Below are 25,272 nucleotides of genomic sequence, written 5' to 3' on the forward strand. Positions count from 1 at the left end.
AGCAGGCCAGAGAGAACCGTTGGGACTGAGCACATGGGAGGAGACAGCGCTCGTTAAGCAATACACGGCGGGGGCAGAATGGTCTTTTGCCTTCGGTCTTCGAGCGTCAACGGCCCGTTCCCGAGCTGGCTGGCTGATCTGGCATGCCACGTCAGTAAAAATGGCAAAAAATTAGGCGAGTTACTATTTTCTGGGACATTTTTGTAGTTGCCACCACAAAGTTGGCAATCAGAGAGGCGGCCTCCGTAAGAGTGGCAAATAATTAGATGTCCCCCATTCAACGGGTGCTGTCGCGCGCGTGCCAAATTTGTCCTAGGTAGAAGCAACGATCTACTATGGAGCTTTCAATTGTTACTGCTCATCTTGTGAGTTTATGACTAAACTTGTAAAACATCACTGTTCAGTACACAACGTATTCACGAGAGAGGACAGATGGACAAATTCTTCTGTGGAATGACCCATTCCAGTGGATGTGGATCGTGGATGGACATGGACTAGGCGGAGTAGAGCTCAGGCTTGGACAGCCTCGGCGTCGGCACGGCCACCAGCGGCGTGGCCTTCTTCATGACGATCGCGAACTTCTCGTCCAGCTCCAGCCGCGCGCCGGCCGGCAGCGCCCAGTCGAACGCCTGCAGCAGCATGGCCAGCGAGTAGGCCGTCATCCGGTCGGCCATGGCGATGCCGGCGCAGATCCTGCGCCCGGACCCGAACGGGAGGTAGTCCATCTCGCTGCCGTTGAAGTCCCACTTGCGCCCTTCGCCTTCGCCGCCGGCGCCGCCCAGGAACCTCTCCGGGATGAACTCCTGCGGGTCCTTCCACACGGCGGGGTCCCTCATGATCGCCCACACGTTGACGAACACGCGGCACCCCGCGGGGACGCGGTAGCCGCCCACCGTCGCGTCGGCGCTGGGGCAGTGCGGCACCATCAGCGGCAGCGCCGGGTGCAGCCGCAGCGTCTCCTTGAGCACCGCGTGCAGGTAGTGCAGCTGCGGGAGGTGCGACTCCTCCACCACCGCGTCCCTGCCCACCACGGCGTCCAGCTCCTCCCGCACCTTGGCCAGCAGCTCCGGCTTCTGCATCAGCTCCGCCATGGCCCACTCCACGGTGTTCGACGTGGTCTCCGTGCCCCCGACCACCATGTCCTGTTTATTGGACGCATTAGCTGTATTAGAGTAGTACAGGTTGGCTGATTAGCAGCAGGTGCTCGATCAATCATACCATGAGCAGTGCCTTGACGTTGGTCATGGTGAAGGATGCCTTCCCGTCGCCGCCTTCCTTCTCGAGCTTGAGCATGTACTCCAAGAAGTCGGGCGCGGGGGGCTCGCCGCCGCCGCGCTCGGCGCTGACCCTCTGCTCGATGATCCTGGCGAACATCTGGTTGAACCGCTCCTTGAGCACGTCGGACTTCCTCCGGATGCCCTGCAGGTCGAATCGCGCGAGCGCCGGGAAGAAGTCGGACACGTTGGGCGCGCCGAGCATGTCGGTGATCTCGGCGACGAGGTGCCTGAACTCCTTCCCGACCGCGGCGCGCTCGCTGTCGCTGCCGACGTTGCCGCCCCACAGCGTGCCCGTGATGACGTTCATGACGGTGAGAAACATCTGCGCGCCGACGTCGACGGGCGCCGCGGCGACGGCCTGCGCGTGGAGGTGGGCCAGCGTGGCCCTGAACTCGCGCGCGCGGAGCGCGTGCACGTTGTCCAGCCCCGCGGGGCTGAGCATCTCCCGGACGCACACCCGCCGGAGGAGGCGCCACGTGGGACCCACGGGGTTCCACACGATGTTCTGCGCGCCGCCGTAGGAGATGGAGCGCGCCGCGTCGGGGACGTCGCGGCCGGAGAAGACGAGGTCCTGCTCGCGCAGCACCTCGCGCGCCAGGGACGGGGAGGTGACCACCACGCCCAGCTTGGAGCCCAGGCGGATGGAGAAGATGGGACCGTACCTGCCCGCGAGGCGCGCGAAGTAGACGTGCAGCTGCGGGTCCAGCGACGGCAGGCTGCCCACCAGCGGCAGGCCCGTGGGACCCGGCGGGAGGCTGCCGCCGTTGCTCTTGCTCCCGCGGCCGCGCACCGCGGCGGCCACGAAGAGGAACGCCGCCAGCAGGAGTGCGCCGTAGAGGAGCGTGGTGGAGGCTGCTGCTGCGGCGGCGTCCATGGCTAAGGAGAGGCCGGGTAGAGCAGACAGTCGTGCACGTCTGGGAGCCTGGGAGCGGGACGGGGTGCAGACGTGCAGTGTGATGGGTGGCAGAAATTATACCGGGCGGTGGCGGCCGTCCAGGCCGCGATACTTCCCAGACCACCGGGACGGTGATGGCATCTCGGCCTGTGGACGGGAGCACGGAGGCGGGGGGCGTTTGTCGCGTCCCGGCACGCCGCGCGCTCACGGCCGACGACCCACCGCGAAAACAATGCCGCGTGGGGTCCATTTGGACGCACACGCACCGTACCGCACCAGACGCGCGCAGGCGCAGCTCCTGGCTCTCTCAAAGAACCGCAGCGTCGGCGCCGTGCTCGCGGATAGTTCAGATAGAGTAGCGATCTCTCTACGTCCCTGTGTGATGCGTTGTAATGCGACGTACGTATTGGGAGCGACGGTTGGGGATCATCATTCTAGGTGTCTGATCCATAAACAAACACATCCGTGGTGATCTTAACCATCATACCCAGCCACACACAACACCCTACCACTTGGTTTTTTTTTTTTGCCTCCTTGGATCCGTTTGGTACAGCCCTGTTTTATTGGTGAAGTGTTTTTTTTTTACTTTTAGCTTCCGAAAGAGTTTCCCTGATTTAGGGCATATTTGGTTCGCCTAGTAGCTACTAAATTTAGTAGTTTTTAGTCACTTTAGTAACTTTTTAATCAAACATTATGACTAAAAGCTACTAAAAGAGTTTTAGTCCTCTCTAGTAACTCTGGAGTTACTAAAAGTGACTAAACCGTTTAGTAGCTACTAAAGTTTAGTAGTTCGAACCAAACACCCCTTAGATGAAGCTTGTAGTAGATAAAAAGGGAAATATCTCTAACAACTTTTTTTCTTTTTTCTTTTCTTTTCCCTTTCTTTTCCTTTTCCTTTTTCTATTTCCTTATCCTTATCTTCTAAGACTCGTGAGGTCTCTATCGTCCCGGTAGTTTTGCCTCGCCGTGCTCATGGGGTGTTTGGATACCCCTCCTTGGCTTCCCTGTCACATCGGGTGACCGCTGTGATTGCGACAGGTGGTAGCTACGCACCGGCCGATGCTGTCGGATCTGGCTTGGTTAATTTAGACAGCCCTAACGGTGATCCTATTTAGTACACGGATTAGGATATAAACAATATGAATTTTAAAGATTATAATTGTTACTTTGATAGTTCTAGATGAAACTAGGCCTAAAAGAAAATTTAAAAATGATCATTTTAAGAATTAAGGAACCAAACAGAGTCTTAGGCCATAGCTATGGAACTAAAATGATTACTCCGCAGGCACGCACGTACATATTATCTTATCTTATTATGTGTCGTTATCATCGTCAACAATGGAGAAACATAGTGAAAGGATGATGTGGTGATACGATGCAAGACATGGAGAAAGAAGACGGAGGCTGCGCGCCGACCGCGGGAATGCACGGGAGCTCACCGCCGCACCGCGCGTACAATGGACAGGGTTGTGAACACCCTGGAGCTGCCCTGCCGCTGCCGGACGACAGAGAGGCGACGACCTTAGGTTGAGAGAATAACAATAGCCAAAGATGCTCATGCTGCACACGCGTATTCTTGTTTTCTTCGCGTCACGCCGGCCACGCCGCCACCTGCGCTTGCAATTGCCAGGCTTGCATCTACTACTATATAGAGCTGTGTTACTATGCTTGAGAGGAACCACCGGTTCCTCCCACTCGATTTTTTTTACTGAAAAAATAGAAAACTAATTATAATTAAGGATAGTTTAGTAATTTTAATTGTTCATTACATGAGGGTTATCCGTTCTATTTTGCTCTGTCGCGGCAGGTGGAGGGATTGGCTGACCGCCGCCCGCACGCCTGCCAGGAGCTCGCGCCGCCGGCTGCCTTCCTGCCAGGGGCTCACCGCTGCCCGCGCATGGAATGTCCTCGCCGCCGCTCGACCGGGCTCACCCCTGCCGCCTGGAAGGGGCCACAAGAGTTTGACCGCCTGGCCAGCCGGTAGTCATCGTTGTCTGCCTGCTCGCCCGGTGCTCTGCTGATTGCCTTGCGCGGGTCTGCTCTGTGATTGTAACGGTGTTCTCAATTTCAATTCTGCAGAAACAGCAGAGCAGCACGTCTAGGAAGAATCGATGTGAAATTGAGACTGTAATTGATGTGAGCTTAGAGTGAAATTAAGTGAATAATACTAGGACTGGATGTCAAATTTAGATTATAATTGATCTACACTGAGAGTGAATTTCTCGCTATTAAATTCAGATTGTAAATTGATGTGAATTGGTATTGTTAGTAAATAATGAATGTGAACGACTGATGTTTTCAGAACTGTGATAATCTCAATTTGACAGCATATAACTGATGTCAAGTAGAGAGGATGACAGCATGAAATTCCTTTGGGTGAATCTATTTTTCAGGAATACAATGACCTACAAATTATTTTTTTCGAAAGGCGGCAAAAAGCTTTTGCCGGATTTTTATTAGACGATAGAAATGAAAAAAAGGTGTTACGATGTTTTTACAACCTCAACAACGTACTCAACTCTACTAAAATGACCTACAAATTATCAAGAAATGTTTGCTACCGAATGTAGAATGGAACGAGTGATATTCAGACATTGACCATGCATATAGAATTGCTGAAAATAAAACTGAACATGCATTAATTCAGAAATGAGCAGCACTAAAATTTCAGAGAGCACACATACATTACATATTCAGAGAACAGCACTACCATTACATTGCATTTCAGAGAGTATGGCACATTGCTATTCAGAGACATGGAGAAGTGAAGACATGTATTTGGCCAAGAACACATCAGCATCATGCCTGAGTTCTCTCTCTGAGAACCACCACAAGCTGTTTTCCAGCTCGAGTTCTTGGCACTGCCGGCTGGGGTGTCTTAGAGCTTCCCATGGAGGCGTGATCTCAACGGCGTGGTGCAGCAGCCATGGCAGCATGTGTGCCGACGTGCCAACGGAAGTTCCTCTCCAACAATAGTGCGATCATCGGACCATGGCAGCGGCAGAAGCCGAGAGCCATGGCGGTGCGTCCCTCCGTCCCTCTGACAGGATTTTTTTATTTTTAACGGTTTTTTGTAAACTCATTTTAAATCTAACATTGTTTTTTTTTCTTTCAAAACTAACACTTTTACCTGTGCCTATTTCCCTGGCGCGGTGCATGGTGGCGCGGCGAGAGGGATGACGTGGCGACGACCGGGGCGCTGACCAGTGACGTGGAAGGATGTGCCGCGCCATCGATCTAACGCGCCAAGGCCCACGGCGCGGCAGGACCTGGACGTAGACAGAAGCCGACCAGCCTCAATTGCAATTGAACGGAAGCCGCTGTCGGTGCTGTAAACAACTACAAGTGCTGCCGCGACGTATTGAAATAAATATAAAGCAAATAAATAGAGTCTGTGCGCAAGTTGACAAGTTGCTACATAACATTTTCATTGGTTCATGAGTCTGCAAGTTTCGGATGATAATATTTATTCGATATAAGTTCGACATAACCAACTAAGTCACAGGAGTGTAAGGATCCCTCGGACGCCTCTGTCTCTTCGAATTTATAGGCAACACATTGGGAGTGTAGCCAACGTCGGCGTAGTCACGTTGCTGGTGCGTATGGCTCGTACCCTGCAAGTGTATGATATACACGATTACTTATAATCTTTATGATCGTTAGTTCATGGAGCCTACGTATTTAAAGAAACTACCTTTGTTACTACATGTGAGGCTCCTTGGGTACCAACGGCCCTAGTGGCCTACCCTACGAGCATCAGCATCACTCCCTGGACCCAGCGCAAGGGAGAGAGGGGACGATAAGAGGCTCGAGTGGCACAGCCCCGTGCGAGCTCGGCCAACAGTGGTCATGGCAACCTGGTGGAGCCGCGCTCACGGTGAGCTCTACCTGAGGCAAAAACGAGATGATGGTGTGGTCGCAGACATGGAGGAGCTCACGGTGGTGCTATGGCTCAGCTAAATCGGACAATGGCGCTCGGTTGAGTGGGATTTGGCTTGGCGGCGGCCACTGCTTCTCGGTCGCTGCGCTCGCGGAGGAAGGAGATGGCAGGGGTGAAATAGCGAGGTGAAAGGCGAGTGAGCAAGGCGCTGGCTTTTATCTGGAGCACGGACACGCGACGTGGAGGCACTGGCAGAGCATGCATGCCACGCGGTAGTCGGAATCTGAAACTATCGGCCACGGCGCTCACTGAAGGTTTTCTGAAACTTTGATTCAGTGTTCCATGACGACGACTGACAGGCGAAGTTAACGGTGTTGGATCTCTTAAACCATGATGAGTTAGTGGAAGTAATGTATATAAAAGTTGTAGAGCTACGGTAGAGCTACAACTTTGATTTAGAAATCAACAGCTAATTCTCCCTGGATCCTAAGTTGTATCAAGCCAAAGTTGGCTCGATCCAACAGGAATGGTATTCATGACTTAGAAAATTTTTCTAAGTATGAAATCAGCAGGGAAATATGACTTGTGGGCCTTGTTTGAGCATGTTCTAGCCATTTTCATGAGATGGTCATATTGAGACTTTTGTTCCTTGCTAAATTGACTACAACTTTGGTAAAGAGTGCATAGCCATGCAAGGTCTCTAGGTTGGTCTTTTGAATTAGTCAAACAGTGGCACTTTATAGGTCATTCTAAGTCAAACCTCCACTAGAGGGCATTTTAGTCATTTTGTTCCACATGAACAATGTCCCATCAATTACCCTAAGTGTAGTTAAGATGTATTAGACCATAATCAACCACTTTACACAAGTGCTATACCAACTTCTAATGATCACATGTGATGAAGCAACAAAACAATCAATTTCACTCTAATGTTGCAATTCCATGTTTCACATGCTTCATGACTTTGTTGAAATTTTAAACTTGTCATATTACTACCATGTTGCACTACTACCATTCGTAAGCAATCAAGTATGAAACAAACATAATTGCGAATGTTGCATATGCATGTTTCAATGACAATGGCATGATGAGATAGATGATGCACATGTTTATGAAATGAAATGCAATTTTGTAGAAGCCAAACACCTAGGGTGTTACAGATGGTGGAGGTTGGGACGCCGCCATGACCTCGGTGGAGCATTGCAAGCCTACGGCCATGTCTGCCAGCGGTGGGCGGGACATAGAGAGGGATGGTGATGTTCCCACACTAAGGAAGCGTGCCACGATCTCGGACGCCGTCGACGTGTGGGAGGCAAAGTGGACGTGGTTGCCACGCCCTTCGGAGGAGCGGGCTCGCACCACCGCATCATCGATCCCAGTGCCGGTGTGCGACCCACAATGCGGGGACACTCCACCAGTGGCTCCGATCGGCGTGCCTCGAGCCGGCGGCCACGGCAACTCATGGGCCGATCGGGAGCCGGCCAGGTTGATTCCCCCCCCCTCGATCGAGATGAGGGGGCATGGATCACGAGCTGTGAGCGACCCTCATCTGGCAGGCCTGTTGCCAGTGGGTCGGGGCTTCAGAGCCCTACCGCTTATATCTCGGTATGTATTCTTTGTTTTTTTATCTCATAGTTGAGTTTTTAGAGTGCGACTGGCCTGTTCTTTTTTACAGCGGCCAGATGCTGACAGGACTGAGCATCGCCCCAACCCCCATGTGGGTGGAGTGGACACCCAGCCTACATCGAGCCGTGGTGAGTGGTGGGGAGAGCAGGTCAGTGGCGGCGCATCCTTCCCCTCCAGGGGTGGTGCCTTCCTAGCCGGTCACAAGTACGGCGGTGGCGGTAGAGGTGATGGTGGTGATCCCGATGGTGGCGGAGGCTAGGTCGGAGGTGACCCTTGCGATCCCTCCTACAACAACTGCGGTGGAACAGGGGAGGGAGACCAGGCTCCCTGCCTCGCTAGTCGGAGGGCCGCACGGCTCACCCTCCCGGTTGGAGCTGGAGGTGTCGGGGGGAGACGCGGCCAGGACAGAGGTAGAACATCCGCTGCTGGGGCATGAAATCGAGATAGTGGAGGTCCTCTCTGATAGCAAAGTAGGTGATAGGGTGGAGCCGCCAGCGTCGTCATAGGAGCTGGTGGTGGTTCGGTCATCGGCTAGGCCCTCCAGCGGGTTGGGGCGACCACCGACCTAGTGTGGCCCTACCCCGAGGACCCGAGGAAGGTTCGGTTCATCCTTCAGGATGAGCAAGAAGTGTAGCTCTAGGACGTGCTTGGAAAGAGGGCTCGTGATGGAGTCCGATCTTGCCCAAACCAGGGCAAGGCTTGAGGAGGCCTTAGAGCGGCTCAAGTCCATCCATTAGGCGGTGATGGTCAACCTGCCCTACATCGTAGAGGTAAGTTTTCTATGTTCATCCTTGGCTCCTTGGTCTTTCACCGGTTGTCTCAGCACACCTGCTTCTTGCTTCGCAGGGCTTGGAGGAGATGTCAAGCCACAAGTCATGTTTTCTCAGGGAGGAGCACACTCAGATGGAGCAGGAGGCCACGGCATTGTGGTGGGTCACTGAGCTCAAGCTCCAACTGGAGTCCGTCCATCATGAGTCTCAAGATTGGGTGGCCGAGGCGATGGAGGCATGGGTGGTGGAACTACTCATGGTGGAGTGGGAGATTGCCACTGAGCGAGGACTTGAGGCGGCGAAGGCCTGCTAGGTGGAGACCAAGGCGGTGCTCCATAAGTCCCTAGTGGAGACCGAGGTGGCGCTCTAGAGTTCCCTGGAGGCACTGGAGTCAGAGCGGAAGGCCCAATCAGAGGTCGACCAGGAAGTGCTCACGCTCTGGGGCCAGATGCTTAGGGTGGAGGAGTCAAACGCCTGGCTACAATGGGTGATGGAGGCTCACCGTGCGGGCATGGCTAAAGGCACGCGCCAGGAGGACGTTGCCCAGCCTATGGATGGAGTGCAGCTAGGATCAAAAGCGAATGTCACCCCGCCTTCGACCGAGCCAAGCATTGCCCCATCGGAGAACGAGCAGCCCTTGTCTTCACCGGTTGCGCCGTCAGCCAATGCCGCCGGGTGGCCACAGTAGTATTTAAAGTAGAAGGAAATTAGCATATGTAAGGGATAAGTTCGTGGGGGACCCCCCTTGTAAATGTTTTTGTGTATTAATGAATACAATCAGTTTTGTTTTTGTGATGGAATCACTTCATTTGGGGAAGCTTGTCCCATCCATTCCTTATGTTTACCCTAGCATAACTTTGTTTTTTATTCTTTCTTTTGCACCTGCCCATAACCGTAGGTCATGGCAGGGTGTGATTGGTCGGAATGTTTAAAGCAAAGTTATGTAAGGTAATTAAAGGAATGGACTACCCTTTCGTTCGGGTGAAAAGTATTTACCATATGATAGTAAAAAAGAGAGGTGGTATCACACCCCCGTGGAGCCCCTGAGCGACCTGAGCCGAAGGTGTTTGGGTCAGGCTGCTTTGTAGGAGCAAACGTTGAATGAAAGAAAGCGGTAAGACTGAATTTTTAGGGGAAGAACTGACGTAACTATTCGATGTTCCAAGTGTTGGTGAGAACGTCGCTATTGTCGTCCTTTAGTCGGTAGGCGCCCGGTCAGATCACTTCGGTCACCGTATAGGGTCCTTCCTAAGGCGGAGAGAGTTTGCATTTCTTTTTGGTTTATTGAGTCCTTCAAAGCACAAGGTCTCCGACCTTGAGGATCCTTCCTCTGATTTTCCTATCATGGTACCTGCGGAGAGTCTGCTGGTAGCGAGCAGAGCGAATGACGGTCATCTCACGGGCTTCCTCGAGTAGGTCAACTGCGTCTTGTCGAGCCTTCGCGGCTCAGTCGCGGTCGAAGGCCTTCACTCTTGGAGCGCCGTGGTAGAGGTCAGAGGGCAGCACTGCTTCAGGTCTATAGGCTAGGAAGAAAGGTGTGAACCATGTGGATCGGTTCAGGGTCATTCGCAAGCTCTAGAGGCAGTCAAGTTTATGGATCAGGGACTCATAGCTTGTCCCAGAGAGGAATGCGCTGATGACGTCCACATCGACGACACCAGGAAGAGAGTTGCGCCACTTCGAGAACCTATGGATGTAATCCCATAGGGACTCATTAGGCTCTTGCTAGCAACTCTTGAGGTCCTAGGAGTTCTTAGAGCGGACATACGTCCCCTAGAAGTTCCCGATGAAGACCCTCTTGAGGTCCCCCCAGACGTGAATATTGTCATGTGGGAGGAATTCGAGCCACGCTTGAACATGTTCCCCCACGCAGATGCAGAGGTACTGGATGATGAAGTGGTCATCATCCACTCCTTCGGCTCGGTAGATGAGCTGGAAGTCTTTGAGCCATATATCGGGATTCGTCTCTATGGTATACTTGGTGATGTTGGTAGGCGGTCAGAAGCGCTATGGAAATGGTGCTCTCTAGATGTGCCAGCCAAAGGCCCATGGTCTTGGGCCATTTGGGCTGGGATTCTGGTCGTTGGGTCAGTGACCACGCTTGGGGTGCGTTTCACCGGTCCCCTCGATGGTAGCCCATGTCGTCTGCTCTCACCACTGCTCAATGGACATCATCATCATGCTGGGCCCGACATTGGTTGTTGATGACGTTATGAGCGTCTCAGTTCAGCCCAAGGCATTCACGCATGGTTGGCCGGTGTGGAGCGGGCGTCGAGTCAGGCCGTGGCGTGACTTTGCCCTCCTGTTCCATGCCCAGCAGCCGTAGTGGTGAGCGGATGGAGTGGTTGGACTGGCACGCCCCTATTCCTCTGATAGGGAAAGAGGTCGCGAGTCAGTGGCGCGACACGGAGCTTTCCGCCTATTGAACGACGACGGTCTCCACCAGCGCCCGGAGGTTCCGGTGGACCGCTTGCTCCTGTGGGTCGACAGGCTCAGGAAGGCCATGCAGAAGCATCATTGCCACGGCGATGTTCTGTCCAGCCCGAGCGAACTATGGAGGATCGTTCCCCCCATCGATGATGTTGCGCTGAACCTAGCGGGTGCGACCCCGGGCGCTGCTCGCCGGGTTATGCGCATGGGGCGCAGCGTGCTGCATCGAGCGCACTAGGTGCAGGTGGTGGATGGTTTTGCCGCCTTTGTCGTAGCTCCTCGCCGTGCTCCTATGCACATGAGAGGGCCTCTGCATGGGGGTCTATAGGGGTATGGGTCTGTAGAGACTCCGCCACCACCGGTGGATGTCCCAAAGCATTCGTCATAGCGTACTCCCAGGACAGAGGGTGGCTAGGTGCCACAACGTCGCCGATGCTGGAGGCGTCGCTCTCAACATCTTCATCCATGAGGTCGTGAAAAGCAACGAGAGCGTAGCTCGCCATCCCCATGAATTCGGATATGAGAGGGGGCGGCGCCAGCATCCTTTGGAGCCCCCGAGCGTCTACGGAGGACGCGAGGCCGTAGGGGAACCGATTGCATGGCGGTCACAGCGGGGACAACGGTGTCCCTCCGAAGAATCGATAGAAAATAGTAACTAGTGAGTAAATAACAGCATGTGCGTTACTCATAGTGAGGTTTGAGCCTAGCATAGGCTCGGAGCGAAGCGCAGGCACCTCGTCGTTGAGGTCACCGGGAGTCCTAGAGCCAACGAAGGGCGCCCCTCCGACGGGCGCCGAAATAAGTTCATTCTTGCGAAGGTGAAGCACACCGAGCCGATCGGCGATGAAGTCCAGGCTTCTGAAGAGGAAGGTCTGGGATGGCTCAAAGATGGGTGGAACCCATATCCCAATAGGTGGGAGTACAGAAAACTCCTATGAGCCAAAGCGAGTCATATCGCTTGAGCCCGCCATGGCAAAGATGGCGGAAAGGTGGGCCATCCGATGACCAAAAGCGTGAACATGCGGCATTTTCCCCATGGACGGCGCCGACTGTCGGTGCAGAAAGTGACCAACACGTAAATATTTATAGTTTTGCTATACGTTGTGATTGAATATGGCCTAGCACTAAATAACACAGGGTTTATACTGGTACAAGCAACGTGCCCTACGTCTAGTTTGAGTCGATCGATGACTTTATTCCTGAGCCCAGGTGTTCGAAGTTTGCTATGGGGTTACAAACGAGAGGGAGTAAGATGGGGGTGCAAGAGGTCCGGTGGGACTCTGGACTGAAGGGCCAAGAGAGACGGGAGCTCCTACGTGCGCTAAGTATTTGAGCGTGTGCTCTGTTGGAATCGTTAGAATCATAGGTTGTTCGACTCTATGGATTGATCTAGATTGATCCATCTATTGTTCGAATCGTTTGTTGGGAGAGAGCGCATCCCCTTTTATAGATGAAGGGAACAACCTTACAAGAGAGAGAGAGCGTATGCTACTAAGTCTTGTTGCCCACACCGTCGGGTACAAAATAATTGTAGGCACCCACAACACTGTTTATGTCAGACGCATGTGAGAGGTTTTACCTGTGTTCACCATGTATGGCAAATGACGGCGCCCACAACACTGTTGATGCCCAGAGGCGTGTGGGGGGTTTTACCGTGTTCGCCTGGAATGTGAATTGATGGCGCCCATAACACTGTAGGGAAAACGTCGGCGCCCGCAACACTGCTTGGGTTCTGACATGCCTGAAAGGTTGTAGGGCACCCTTCTAACATGCCTTGTCGGTACTGTCCTGCAGGTGTGCAGGGAACGGTCCTTGGTATTGCGGTTGATTTGAGCGCCCTTCCTTACTTGCTCCATTTGTTTCCTGGGTCCTCACCGAGCGAGCGTCCCCGGTCGGTTGGTCCCAATCGACTCCGACTATGCCAGTCAGAGAAGAGCCATAAGTAGAGGTTCGACGTATCCCCGATCAGAGACACGGGCCGGAGTCAGAAGCGGCGTTGGCCAGGCCTTTCGGTCGGAGTAGCGGGCCGAAGTCAAAAGCGAGCGCCGTTCCTTCTTGGCCAGACCTTCCGGTCGGAGAGACGGCTGGAGTCGGAAGCGAGCGCCGGTCGGAGAGGCGGGCCGAAGTTGGAGGAGAGCGTCATTCCTCCTTGGCCAGGCTTTCCAGATGGAGAAGCGGGCCAGAGTCGGAAGCGAGCATTGTCCTTTCCTTGGCCAGGCCTTTCGGTCGAAGAGGCGGGCTGGAGTCGGAAGTGAACGCCGTTACTCCTTGGCCAGGCCTTTCGGTCGGAGAGGCGGGTCGGAGTCGGAAGCGAGCGTCGTTCCTCCTTGGCCAGGCCTTCCGGTCGAAGAGGTGGGCCAGAGTCGAAAGCGAGCGTCGTTCTTTCCTTGGCCAGGCCTTCTATTTTTTGGGCCGGCCCTAGAGTTACGCGTCGTTCGCAATGTCGTTTGCTGGACCGAGCTGTTGCTCGGAAGCAGGTTCATGAGGGACCCTGGGTTTATGAACCCCACACGTATCTTTAGATCTATGTTTTTCTATAATTAATTTATAGCTGTAGTTTCTATAATCTAGTTGTGGTGAAATTTTTATGGTGGGCTAATTATTATATGTTTGAACTATAGTAAAAATTCCATACTCATTGGATCATTTATAGTTTAGTTATAGATTTATTTAGGTGTATGCTTGTTAAAAAGTATTTACAAATCTATATCTACGTTATACATGATTCAATGAGTATGAAATTTTTACTGTAGTTTAAGCACACAATAATTAGTCCACCATAAAAATTTCACCACAATTGGACCATGGAAACTACAACTACGGATTAATTACAGAAAAACTTAGATTTAAAGCTACAGCAAAAAATTTATACGAAAGCATATCATATTATATGTTCACTGTATAGATCTACTCATTTGGAGTGCAACAAAATTAGATTTTTTATTTTATAATTTACTATGATTTTTCAGAGATTTAGCCAAAAATAAATAAAAAATAAAAAGACAAACCGCCTTTGAAAACCTCTTATAACCGGTCAGGGAGGTAAAACGAATAGTTTTAAAAGTTTAGGGCGGTGGTTTACCCGGTTTTAGAGTTTAAAGAGAAAAAACAGACTTTTGCAAAAGTTAAAGAGGTAAGGTGGACTTTTTCCTATTATTACGAGGAAAAGTGCAGCTAGGTTGTAAAGGTCAAACCTTTAGGGAGTCCTATAAAAGTTCTCTCTCTCTCTCTCCTAAGATACTGAAACCTAATCTTGTCTATGTCTAGCTCAAATTTCTAATCTTGTCTGTCTAACTCAAATTTTTGAACAATTGGATTTATCTAACCACTTAGCTCTACCTTTTCCAATTTTGTTTTTTTTAAAAGAAACTTATCTTATGGAACAAACTGCTTGTATGTTGTGAAGATTATATTTTATTTTAAGGCTCCTTGGAACAAAGGAATTTTGTAGGAAAAATAAATTGAACTTCGAAGTACTAGATTTATCTAACCACCCAACTCTATCTTGTCAAGGAATATCTACTAGTGGAAGGCGTGCGCCCCTGCGCGCGTTGGTAAGACACAGGTAAGCTCACATTCGAAAATATATATTGAATCATTCAATGCAGAACCAACCGAGTTAGCAGTCAAATAGACAAGTAAGTAGTTGGTAACATTACACAACCATAGTAGATTAAGCATAGTCGAAGTAGCGACATAATGAGTACACGGAGTGACACGACGAAGTTTCTAAAGAGACTGATGTGTGTTTCCCAGGAGCCGTTGGTATATATGTACATAGGATTGAGATGGCAAAGCAATCACGGCTGCGTCTGATGTGATAAATATAACCTCGCACATCTCGCCAAATGATGAAGCAGCCATCTTGTTCCATGTTGTCACTCTGCAGCAGCAAGGACAATCAGTTTAAAAATAGTAGGTAGTTAGACCAGGGGGATCTCTCTTAATTCAGGTAGGATAGAGAGGAATGGTTGGTGCTTGGTAAACAGAAGCAGAAAGCTAAGAGTGTTACCAGTTCCTCATCTCCTCCTCAGTCGCTGCTGATGCAATTATAAAGGCCTGCCATGGCAGAGCACAATGCAGGATTCATTATCGCTCCCAAGTTAGTTACCCAATTAGCTACCTATGAATAATGCTACCTAGTAAGAGGCATATCAGTATCCTTTTTTTCCTTTTATTTTTCTTTTTTTGGCAAACTTATAGCCAAGAACTTCGGGATAATGACCAAATTGGTCCTTTAGCTAAATAAGTTGGTAAAATCTGAGTAAGAAAGAGGGGCATTCAAAAGAGAGTTGTATGGTTATCTAGCATGGCTGGCTATACATTGTATAATGAAGAATGGACCACGGGAAGCATTTCTGTGATTAGCATATGGCACACAAACAAGGGTACAATGTTGTGCTTGAGCAATGTCCCAGCACCCCAGTATCTGCTTTATACATAACTACATCCATTTCAGTTTAAAGAAGATAGTACATGTATATTGAGAAAATTGAAAGTGTTTCCACCCCTGACAGTTTCCACAGGCATTTCCAAGGTATAACAAACCATCTAGCCATTTTTCTTTCCCTCTCATTCTTTACATCATATCACTTTAATGGAATAAATGTACCATTTTAACATTTCTGCCAGAAAACAATAGATGGTATGCAGATACAAGAAAGGGAAGAAAAGATAGCTCACCAAATGGTCAAATTCCAAGATAAGACATGCTTCACATCTTCTTTAGTTGGGTTGCAGCCACACCTATCCCTCCTTGAGGTTAGGTCTGAGAATTATGTGTAGGTGTAATGCAGAATAGCAGCCTCCTCCAATTTGATTTCACTACATAATCTGCCATGTATAGAATTGTCTAGCAGAGGTCCAAAGATTAAAAAAAGAGGTGGGAAGATGTCAAATTGGAGGGCAAAATCGCGTTGATTAACTGTTCACATATATGACACACTGAGATAGTAACAAAAAGAACTTAAAATCTGCCATGTATAGAATTGTCTAGCAGAGGTCCAAAGATTAAAAAAAGAGGTGGGAATCAATTGACAGGAAACTAAAGGGAGGAAATGAACACATGTCGAAAGTATGTCACTGAGACGTCGATTGCCAAATTTGACTTGTTGATAAGTTGCCCTTTTGTGATATCAAATTGCGTTATTACTAAAACATAATACTGCAGCCATAAGCAAGGTTTATTTCCCTTGAATATCAACTAATGCAAACACCTAATACAAGCATGCAAGCACACTCCCTAATTTGACTCTGCTGGACATCTGCAGTGTGCAGTCAAGTATTCTTGAAAACTGATAAGCTAGAGAACAGTCACTGTTACTTACCTCCAATATGCTGACATAACAGATTTTAGCTCTTTAGGTATTCCCTCAAAAGTCCATTGCTGATCAATCACCATGACCATCTAAGATAAAGCCTGAGACTTGACAAACAAAAGGGAGCACCAGAAAAGCCGACATTCTGTGCAGAAAAAATTCAGTTATACATTGCACTATCCCTTAGAAAAAGTTGTCAATCCTTAGGGAACTGTTTAGGACACTGCAGAAACTTATCTACTTGAAGCAAGCAAATACAACTGATAGAAATTCCACTGCCAAACAAATGTGAACCAAACTGTGAAATCACAAAATCAGACAAAGGGAACATGACCAAGGGATTACCTAGGTACTCGTCCAGATCTCTTTTTTTTTCTTCCTTTCCATAGGAGTCCAACCTCACTGTGGCAGCATATTCATTATTGGGTCACCCTTGTCAGCTATCACTTTGACCTATATGTGTGTGTAGATGATATAAAATGTAGCAGGTGTAGGCAAACTGAACACACAGTTCTAAGTTGCAAGATAGTATCAGTGAACTAAAGGTAACAACAAGACATGACTGTATGAATGTCTTTTGCTGTGACTGTGAGCACACTCGCGTTAATGTTAGGTTGGACCTGATAATGGCAACGTCGATGGTTTCTGAACTAAAAAATATGACAGTATCTGTTCAAAATCAATTTGAAGTGGGGCAGTTTCAAGATTTTGCAATGCCTTATATCTCCGAGGTAGCAGATGGTTACTAAATTGCAAAAACAATAATTTCATCAGGCCTAGCATATCATGTAACAATATAGTCACTAAGTTTAAGAATGACGTGACACTGAATTTTCTGAACCTAGGCATTTGCACACTATGCATTGGGAAAAAAATCCTTACCACAAACGAGGCATGAAGGAAGTTACTAACCTGTAAATCAAGTACCTTGTGCTTCTTACTCTTCACCTAATACATAGGAACAAAGGCATGGCCACGATCTTCGGCATCACGCAGGCTAATGTAAATGCTTCTTTTTGTCAGACCCCTAGAGGTGACTGAATCTGGTCAAAATTAGGCTTTGTTCCCAAAAAAGGCAGCAGTTGATCTTCTAGGAAAACGAAAAAAAACACCAATCAATTGGCCCTGATGAATTATACGAAGACTATATGCATGGAATCGCCTAAAAAACAAGGCGCTTAGTAAACTTGTACAGATCTTGTAGAGGAAATTAAGCAGGCAACCACATGTCCATTGAATCGAGGCAAAAACAATGCAATAAGAAAATGCAGGTACGTTCCACAAAAAATAAAATAAACCCACGGTGAGCAACAAATCACTATGTTTGTTAGACAAAAAGAATCTATTGTTATGACATGTGAATCTGTAGGCAATGCTTTTTCTTCTGTTTATCTTTTTTACCAAAGATGAAGTCAGAATCTTAACAGTACATCATGTAGAGAATGATTGCTTCTTGTTTACCTCTCATCGCTTGATAACCAGTTTGAGATCTGGAGCCATTTCCCCCGTGCAGCCATCTCCAAAAAAAGAAAGTAACATTCATAATGGATCCATATGAGTTGGAGAAACATCGTTAGGTTCCCATTGTGCCCTGGCATAGAATACATTTGAAACAGGTAATATGGACATAATATATTACAGGGGACATCTCACTGTTACATGTATACATGGCAAAAATATATTCTTTAGCGAGAGCATGTATAAGTCGGCAAGGCTAAATAAAAGTTCATAGATAGGACGACGCGCATGGTAAAGGCGTATCCAGCAAGTAAACAACTGAGGAACTTATAACTGCAGTTGTTAACTATGCACCTTCTGTAATGCCAAAACAGATAATCTATGTACCTCCCCTTAGCTGTTTGATGCAGTGATGCTCCTTGATCATCATTTGTAATTCGCCAATCAATGTTGAAGGTAGGCACTGCCAGGCAACAGCATGACTGAACCACCAAGAGGTGTGATAGGAAGAAGACTGCAACAATCATTTTTTCCCTGAGATCAAACCCAGTGAACAGTTAGAAGGCGTCAGGTTGCATAAACCTCATAGCATATAGTAAGTGATATGATCATAAAAATTAGCCCATGTACTCCTCATAATTTCTATAATTTGCAGTGACCAATATATAATAAATTCCAGGTAGCCTGTAAATCAAGGTAGGCAAGATCTTTTATGGCCTGTTGAATATCGCTTCGCACCTATATTTTTCTAATCAAGCTGCAGATATAGAAACTCAGTGACTGTTTATGAGGTCTCAACCTGCACAAACTTCTACTAACCAATAATTGGTGCAATAGAGCATATGTTCCGCCACTCCTAGAATTTATAGTGATCTACATGTGATTTTCAGACAGCATCTGAATGAAAACAAACAAGGAAAATGGAGGAGTATTTCCTCTCCCACACTCCTACATATCTATTTTACAATCCAGGATGTAAGCTAGATATCGTATGCAACCTTCAACTCTGCCAAATATATTTCACAACTGTAACTAAACTGAAATGAAGTCTCGTAATCATATAACCTGAGGACCCATAATATACCATAAATATCTTACATAAAGCAGCACACAGGAAGAGAAGAGGAATTTTCATTGGCCCATTGGTAAACTCACCAATAGTTTGAGGAGTTGGCAGGATAAGATCCAGGATCTGTCATACCACAACACACCCACTATCCATTAAGGATGAAATGAGGCCTTCAGCTAGCCGGCGACCTGCACAATCAAGAAGAAATAAGCATCATTAGCTGCGAACATAAAGAATAGCCTGTGGGCAAATGACAACAGACGAAGAACTACAAACTAAGGATCCAAATCTAGTTCAAGTACAGAAAAGAAATATAGATGATTGAATATCTCCAAAGTCAGTTGAGCAGCAGCAGTGCCCTATACATAGTAAAACCCAAATGCCACAAGACAATGGGTTCAGCATAACAAAACAAACAAAGCCTGACAATTGGTGCTGTCCTCCCAGAGATGAACACAGAGCATGCAAACATTGGAGCAGCAGGTTTAGGCCAAACCCTAGAACAGGGGGCCTGTTCGCTGGTTGGTTTCTGGGCTGATTTGGGCTGGCTGGTGCTGGTTTGTTGTGAGAGAAAAATACTGTTGACTAGCTGATTTGGACTGGTTGAAACCAGCAAGCGAACAGTGTGGGGAGAAATCAGAGAAACGAAAGCAACATCACAAAATAAGAGGAAACGGGAGCACCTGAGACTGCTCTGTGCCAACCGCGGCACCGCCGGGGCCAACCCGCACCGAGGACACCCACCATGGGCGGCCACATCAGGAGACAAGGAGAGAGGGAGAGAGAGATGCGCACGCGGCGCAGGGGGCGCAGCGGCTGCGGCCACCAGCGGGCCCGGCAGCGCCGGTGCGCCGCCTCGCCGGAGGACGGCCATCGCGGGGGGCCCAATCGGTGCGCCGCCACACCGGGAGAGGAGAGAGAGGAAGGGAGAGAGAGAGAGAGAGACGCAACGGCGGCGGCGAAGCTAGGGAGGCGCGACAGCGGAGCGCCATGCCGGGCCGGGGTCGCCCGCCGCCGGGGCCCACGGCCGCGCGCAGCGTGGGGGGCGCCGTCGCCTCGTCCGCCGTCGCTGTCGGATAACAATAGATAACAAGAGCATATTCTCCGGCGCACATGGCTATCCACCATTCAACGGGACATCTAATTATTTGTCACTCTTACGGAGGCCGCCTCTCTAATTGCCAACTTTGTGGTGGCAACTACAAAAATGTCTCAGAAAATAGTAACTCGCCTAATTTTTTGCCATTTTTGCTGACGTGGCATGCCAGATCAGCCAGCCAGCTTGGGAACGGGTCGTTGACGCTCGAAGACCGAAGGCAAAAGACCATTCTGCCCCCACCGTGTATTGCTTAACGAGCGCCATCTCCTCCCATCTGCTCAGTCCCAACTGTTTTCGAAGGATCTCAGGGGCTAGACTGCAAATATAGTTTGACTGGACGGTTGAATAGCCAACAAAGATGACGTGGCTGCTGACCGAGTACGTGGCGCATGCTGATTGGAAGATAAAAGATGATGTGGCCTCAACATGACTTTGGTTGACCAACGGTCAAGATGAAATTGTGGCCGTCGATCTGGAAACGGATGGCCAAGAGGAGCCTCTGCTCTGGTTGTCTTCACAGCAGCAGGGACGTCGGCGTGGTGGTGCTCCCGTGCGGCGGGGGCTCGACGGCGTCGGCCGGGTTGCGGCTCCGGTGGCCGGGGACGCGCGGCGACCGGCGGAAAAGGAAGAGGCGACCGCGGCGTGTATGTTGGTGGTCCTCTTTGTCAGCAGAATGGCTCGGGGTGGTCTGGAGATGACGAACGACGAAGAGGTGCGGGCGGACGGTGGTGGCGGAGCTCGGTGGAGTTCGACGATGCGGCCATGGATCGACGATGAGGAGTAGCGGGGTGAGCTCGTGGCGACCCTGTGGTGCCGGCGAAGAACCGATCGAGTCCAGAGGTGGTGGGAGGTGGGAGATCACGAGCTCGAGCCGACCCGGCAATGGCGGCGACGGCGAAAGTTGGGGGTGCTGGCGCGGGAAAGAAGTTGCGAGGAGGGGCGTAGGAGCAGCAGCGTGCACTTGCGACCTCGTTCCAGTTTTTATAGGGAGATGAACGATGAACGTGGACGGGAATGAAGCTCGGTTCATTGCCATCAATGGCGGCCGGAGTAACGGACAGAGGAAATGGAGGAACGTCCATTTGATGTAGGGATATTGAAGAGCAACGTTATAGCAGCACTATTATGGAATTTAATTGCCGCAGGAGTAAAGGAGGTGGGCTCTTTGGAGCTCGGATTCTCCGTTAATGGAGAAGAGAGAGAGAGGGAGGAATTCCTGACGGAGGTTGAAGACAACATGACAGGTGGGCCCGCCCTGGCAGTGAGCAGGCCAGAGAGAACCGTTGGGACTGAGCACATGGGAGGAGACAGCGCTCGTTAAGCAATACACGGCGGGGGCAGAATGGTCTTTTGCCTTCGGTCTTCGAGCGTCAACGGCCCGTTCCCGAGCTGGCTGGCTGATCTGGCATGCCACGTCAGTAAAAATGGCAAAAAATTAGGCGAGTTACTATTTTCTGGGACATTTTTGTAGTTGCCACCACAAAGTTGGCAATCAGAGAGGCGGCCTCCGTAAGAGTGGCAAATAATTAGATGTCCCCCATTCAACGGGTGCTGTCGCGCGCGTGCCAAATTTGTCCTAGGTAGAAGCAACGATCTACTATGGAGCTTTCAATTGTTACTGCTCATCTTGTGAGTTTATGACTAAACTTGTAAAACATCACTGTTCAGTACACAACGTATTCACGAGAGAGGACAGATGGACAAATTCTTCTGTGGAATGACCCATTCCAGTGGATGTGGATCGTGGATGGACATGGACTAGGCGGAGTAGAGCTCAGGCTTGGACAGCCTCGGCGTCGGCACGGCCACCAGCGGCGTGGCCTTCTTCATGACGATCGCGAACTTCTCGTCCAGCTCCAGCCGCGCGCCGGCCGGCAGCGCCCAGTCGAACGCCTGCAGCAGCATGGCCAGCGAGTAGGCCGTCATCCGGTCGGCCATGGCGATGCCGGCGCAGATCCTGCGCCCGGACCCGAACGGGAGGTAGTCCATCTCGCTGCCGTTGAAGTCCCACTTGCGCCCTTCGCCTTCGCCGCCGGCGCCGCCCAGGAACCTCTCCGGGATGAACTCCTGCGGGTCCTTCCACACGGCGGGGTCCCTCATGATCGCCCACACGTTGACGAACACGCGGCACCCCGCGGGGACGCGGTAGCCGCCCACCGTCGCGTCGGCGCTGGGGCAGTGCGGCACCATCAGCGGCAGCGCCGGGTGCAGCCGCAGCGTCTCCTTGAGCACCGCGTGCAGGTAGTGCAGCTGCGGGAGGTGCGACTCCTCCACCACCGCGTCCCTGCCCACCACGGCGTCCAGCTCCTCCCGCACCTTGGCCAGCAGCTCCGGCTTCTGCATCAGCTCCGCCATGGCCCACTCCACGGTGTTCGACGTGGTCTCCGTGCCCCCGACCACCATGTCCTGTTTATTGGACGCATTAGCTGTATTAGAGTAGTACAGGTTGGCTGATTAGCAGCAGGTGCTCGATCAATCATACCATGAGCAGTGCCTTGACGTTGGTCATGGTGAAGGATGCCTTCCCGTCGCCGCCTTCCTTCTCGAGCTTGAGCATGTACTCCAAGAAGTCGGGCGCGGGGGGCTCGCCGCCGCCGCGCTCGGCGCTGACCCTCTGCTCGATGATCCTGGCGAACATCTGGTTGAACCGCTCCTTGAGCACGTCGGACTTCCTCCGGATGCCCTGCAGGTCGAATCGCGCGAGCGCCGGGAAGAAGTCGGACACGTTGGGCGCGCCGAGCATGTCGGTGATCTCGGCGACGAGGTGCCTGAACTCCTTCCCGACCGCGGCGCGCTCGCTGTCGCTGCCGACGTTGCCGCCCCACAGCGTGCCCGTGATGACGTTCATGACGGTGAGAAACATCTGCGCGCCGACGTCGACGGGCGCCGCGGCGACGGCCTGCGCGTGGAGGTGGGCCAGCGTGGCCCTGAACTCGCGCGCGCGGAGCGCGTGCACGTTGTCCAGCCCCGCGGGGCTGAGCATCTCCCGGACGCACACCCGCCGGAGGAGGCGCCACGTGGGACCCACGGGGTTCCACACGATGTTCTGCGCGCCGCCGTAGGAGATGGAGCGCGCCGCGTCGGGGACGTCGCGGCCGGAGAAGACGAGGTCCTGCTCGCGCAGCACCTCGCGCGCCAGGGACGGGGAGGTGACCACCACGCCCAGCTTGGAGCCCAGGCGGATGGAGAAGATGGGACCGTACCTGCCCGCGAGGCGCGCGAAGTAGACGTGCAGCTGCGGGTCCAGCGACGGCAGGCTGCCCACCAGCGGCAGGCCCGTGGGACCCGGCGGGAGGCTGCCGCCGTTGCTCTTGCTCCCGCGGCCGCGCACCGCGGCGGCCACGAAGAGGAACGCCGCCAGCAGGAGTGCGCCGTAGAGGAGCGTGGTGGAGGCTGCTGCTGCGGCGGCGTCCATGGCTAAGGAGAGGCCGGGTAGAGCAGACAGTCGTGCACGTCTGGGAGCCTGGGAGCGGGACGGGGTGCAGACGTGCAGTGTGATGGGTGGCAGAAATTATACCGGGCGGTGGCGGCCGTCCAGGCCGCGATACTTCCCAGACCACCGGGACGGTGATGGCATCTCGGCCTGTGGACGGGAGCACGGAGGCGGGGGGCGTTTGTCGCGTCCCGGCACGCCGCGCGCTCACGGCCGACGACCCACCGCGAAAACAATGCCGCGTGGGGTCCATTTGGACGCACACGCACCGTACCGCACCAGACGCGCGCAGGCGCAGCTCCTGGCTCTCTCAAAGAACCGCAGCGTCGGCGCCGTGCTCGCGGATAGTTCAGATAGAGTAGCGATCTCTCTACGTCCCTGTGTGATGCGTTGTAATGCGACGTACGTATTGGGAGCGACGGTTGGGGATCATCATTCTAGGTGTCTGATCCATAAACAAACACATCCGTGGTGATCTTAACCATCATACCCAGCCACACACAACACCCTACCACTTGGTTTTTTTTTTTTGCCTCCTTGGATCCGTTTGGTACAGCCCTGTTTTATTGGTGAAGTGTTTTTTTTTTACTTTTAGCTTCCGAAAGAGTTTCCCTGATTTAGGGCATATTTGGTTCGCCTAGTAGCTACTAAATTTAGTAGTTTTTAGTCACTTTAGTAACTTTTTAATCAAACATTATGACTAAAAGCTACTAAAAGAGTTTTAGTCCTCTCTAGTAACTCTGGAGTTACTAAAAGTGACTAAACCGTTTAGTAGCTACTAAAGTTTAGTAGTTCGAACCAAACACCCCTTAGATGAAGCTTGTAGTAGATAAAAAGGGAAATATCTCTAACAACTTTTTTTCTTTTTTCTTTTCTTTTCCCTTTCTTTTCCTTTTCCTTTTTCTATTTCCTTATCCTTATCTTCTAAGACTCGTGAGGTCTCTATCGTCCCGGTAGTTTTGCCTCGCCGTGCTCATGGGGTGTTTGGATACCCCTCCTTGGCTTCCCTGTCACATCGGGTGACCGCTGTGATTGCGACAGGTGGTAGCTACGCACCGGCCGATGCTGTCGGATCTGGCTTGGTTAATTTAGACAGCCCTAACGGTGATCCTATTTAGTACACGGATTAGGATATAAACAATATGAATTTTAAAGATTATAATTGTTACTTTGATAGTTCTAGATGAAACTAGGCCTAAAAGAAAATTTAAAAATGATCATTTTAAGAATTAAGGAACCAAACAGAGTCTTAGGCCATAGCTATGGAACTAAAATGATTACTCCGCAGGCACGCACGTACATATTATCTTATCTTATTATGTGTCGTTATCATCGTCAACAATGGAGAAACATAGTGAAAGGATGATGTGGTGATACGATGCAAGACATGGAGAAAGAAGACGGAGGCTGCGCGCCGACCGCGGGAATGCACGGGAGCTCACCGCCGCACCGCGCGTACAATGGACAGGGTTGTGAACACCCTGGAGCTGCCCTGCCGCTGCCGGACGACAGAGAGGCGACGACCTTAGGTTGAGAGAATAACAATAGCCAAAGATGCTCATGCTGCACACGCGTATTCTTGTTTTCTTCGCGTCACGCCGGCCACGCCGCCACCTGCGCTTGCAATTGCCAGGCTTGCATCTACTACTATATAGAGCTGTGTTACTATGCTTGAGAGGAACCACCGGTTCCTCCCACTCGATTTTTTTTACTGAAAAAATAGAAAACTAATTATAATTAAGGATAGTTTAGTAATTTTAATTGTTCATTACATGAGGGTTATCCGTTCTATTTTGCTCTGTCGCGGCAGGTGGAGGGATTGGCTGACCGCCGCCCGCACGCCTGCCAGGAGCTCGCGCCGCCGGCTGCCTTCCTGCCAGGGGCTCACCGCTGCCCGCGCATGGAATGTCCTCGCCGCCGCTCGACCGGGCTCACCCCTGCCGCCTGGAAGGGGCCACAAGAGTTTGACCGCCTGGCCAGCCGGTAGTCATCGTTGTCTGCCTGCTCGCCCGGTGCT

The 25,272-nt window shown here is 51.1% G+C and overlaps 2 protein-coding genes and 1 long non-coding RNA gene across 14 annotated transcripts; all 3 read right to left on the reverse strand.

Moving 5' to 3' along the window:
• Window positions 1-315: 315 nt before the first annotated feature.
• LOC136473000 (flavonoid 3'-monooxygenase CYP75B137-like) lies at window positions 316-2,290 on the reverse strand. Its single transcript, XM_066470702.1, has 2 exons — window positions 1,219-2,290; window positions 316-1,142 (listed from the first exon to the last, which is right to left on the reverse strand). Exons 1-2 carry the CDS (start codon window positions 2,149-2,151, stop codon window positions 495-497), a joined length of 1,581 nt encoding a protein of 526 aa, XP_066326799.1. The 5' UTR covers window positions 2,152-2,290; the 3' UTR covers window positions 316-494.
• Window positions 2,291-14,497: 12,207 nt separating this feature from the next.
• Window positions 14,498-19,646, reverse strand: LOC136477030 (uncharacterized). 12 transcript variants are annotated; one of them, XR_010763842.1, is made up of 7 exons: window positions 19,407-19,646; window positions 18,810-18,911; window positions 17,109-18,188; window positions 16,542-16,649; window positions 15,562-16,341; window positions 14,891-15,017; window positions 14,498-14,761 (listed from the first exon to the last, which is right to left on the reverse strand). It is a non-coding gene; the product is annotated as an uncharacterized lncRNA (long non-coding RNA). The 12 variants fall into 12 exon arrangements; XR_010763849.1 differs by lacking the exon at window positions 19,407-19,646 and having other exon boundaries at window positions 17,109-17,713; window positions 18,042-18,188; window positions 18,810-19,303; XR_010763843.1 differs by lacking the exon at window positions 19,407-19,646 and having other exon boundaries at window positions 17,109-17,787; window positions 18,042-18,188; window positions 18,810-19,303.
• A 1,755-nt stretch (window positions 19,647-21,401) lies between these two features.
• Window positions 21,402-23,377, reverse strand: LOC136473001 (flavonoid 3'-monooxygenase CYP75B137-like). The gene is made up of 2 exons (XM_066470703.1): window positions 22,305-23,377; window positions 21,402-22,228 (listed from the first exon to the last, which is right to left on the reverse strand). The coding sequence occupies exons 1-2, from the start codon at window positions 23,235-23,237 to the stop codon at window positions 21,581-21,583; spliced, it is 1,581 nt and encodes a 526-aa protein (XP_066326800.1). The 5' UTR covers window positions 23,238-23,377; the 3' UTR covers window positions 21,402-21,580.
• Window positions 23,378-25,272: the final 1,895 nt, after the last annotated feature.

This window comes from Miscanthus floridulus, chromosome 8, assembly GCF_019320115.1.
Source record: "Miscanthus floridulus cultivar M001 chromosome 8, ASM1932011v1, whole genome shotgun sequence".
Classification (NCBI taxonomy): domain Eukaryota; kingdom Viridiplantae; phylum Streptophyta; class Magnoliopsida; order Poales; family Poaceae; genus Miscanthus; species Miscanthus floridulus.

What these genes read in the sequence shown, in the direction of transcription:
- LOC136473000 (XM_066470702.1), bottom strand. Translation starts at nt 2,151, where the DNA reads ATGGACGCCGCCGCAGCAGCAGCCTCCACCACGCTCCTCTACGGCGCA. An exon ending in ACGTCAAGGCACTGCTCATG is followed by an intron (nt 1,143 to 1,218) that starts GTATGATTGATC and finishes TCCAATAAACAG; the next exon opens with GACATGGTGGTCGGGGGCAC.
- LOC136473001 (XM_066470703.1), bottom strand. Translation starts at nt 23,237, where the DNA reads ATGGACGCCGCCGCAGCAGCAGCCTCCACCACGCTCCTCTACGGCGCA. An exon ending in ACGTCAAGGCACTGCTCATG is followed by an intron (nt 22,229 to 22,304) that starts GTATGATTGATC and finishes TCCAATAAACAG; the next exon opens with GACATGGTGGTCGGGGGCAC.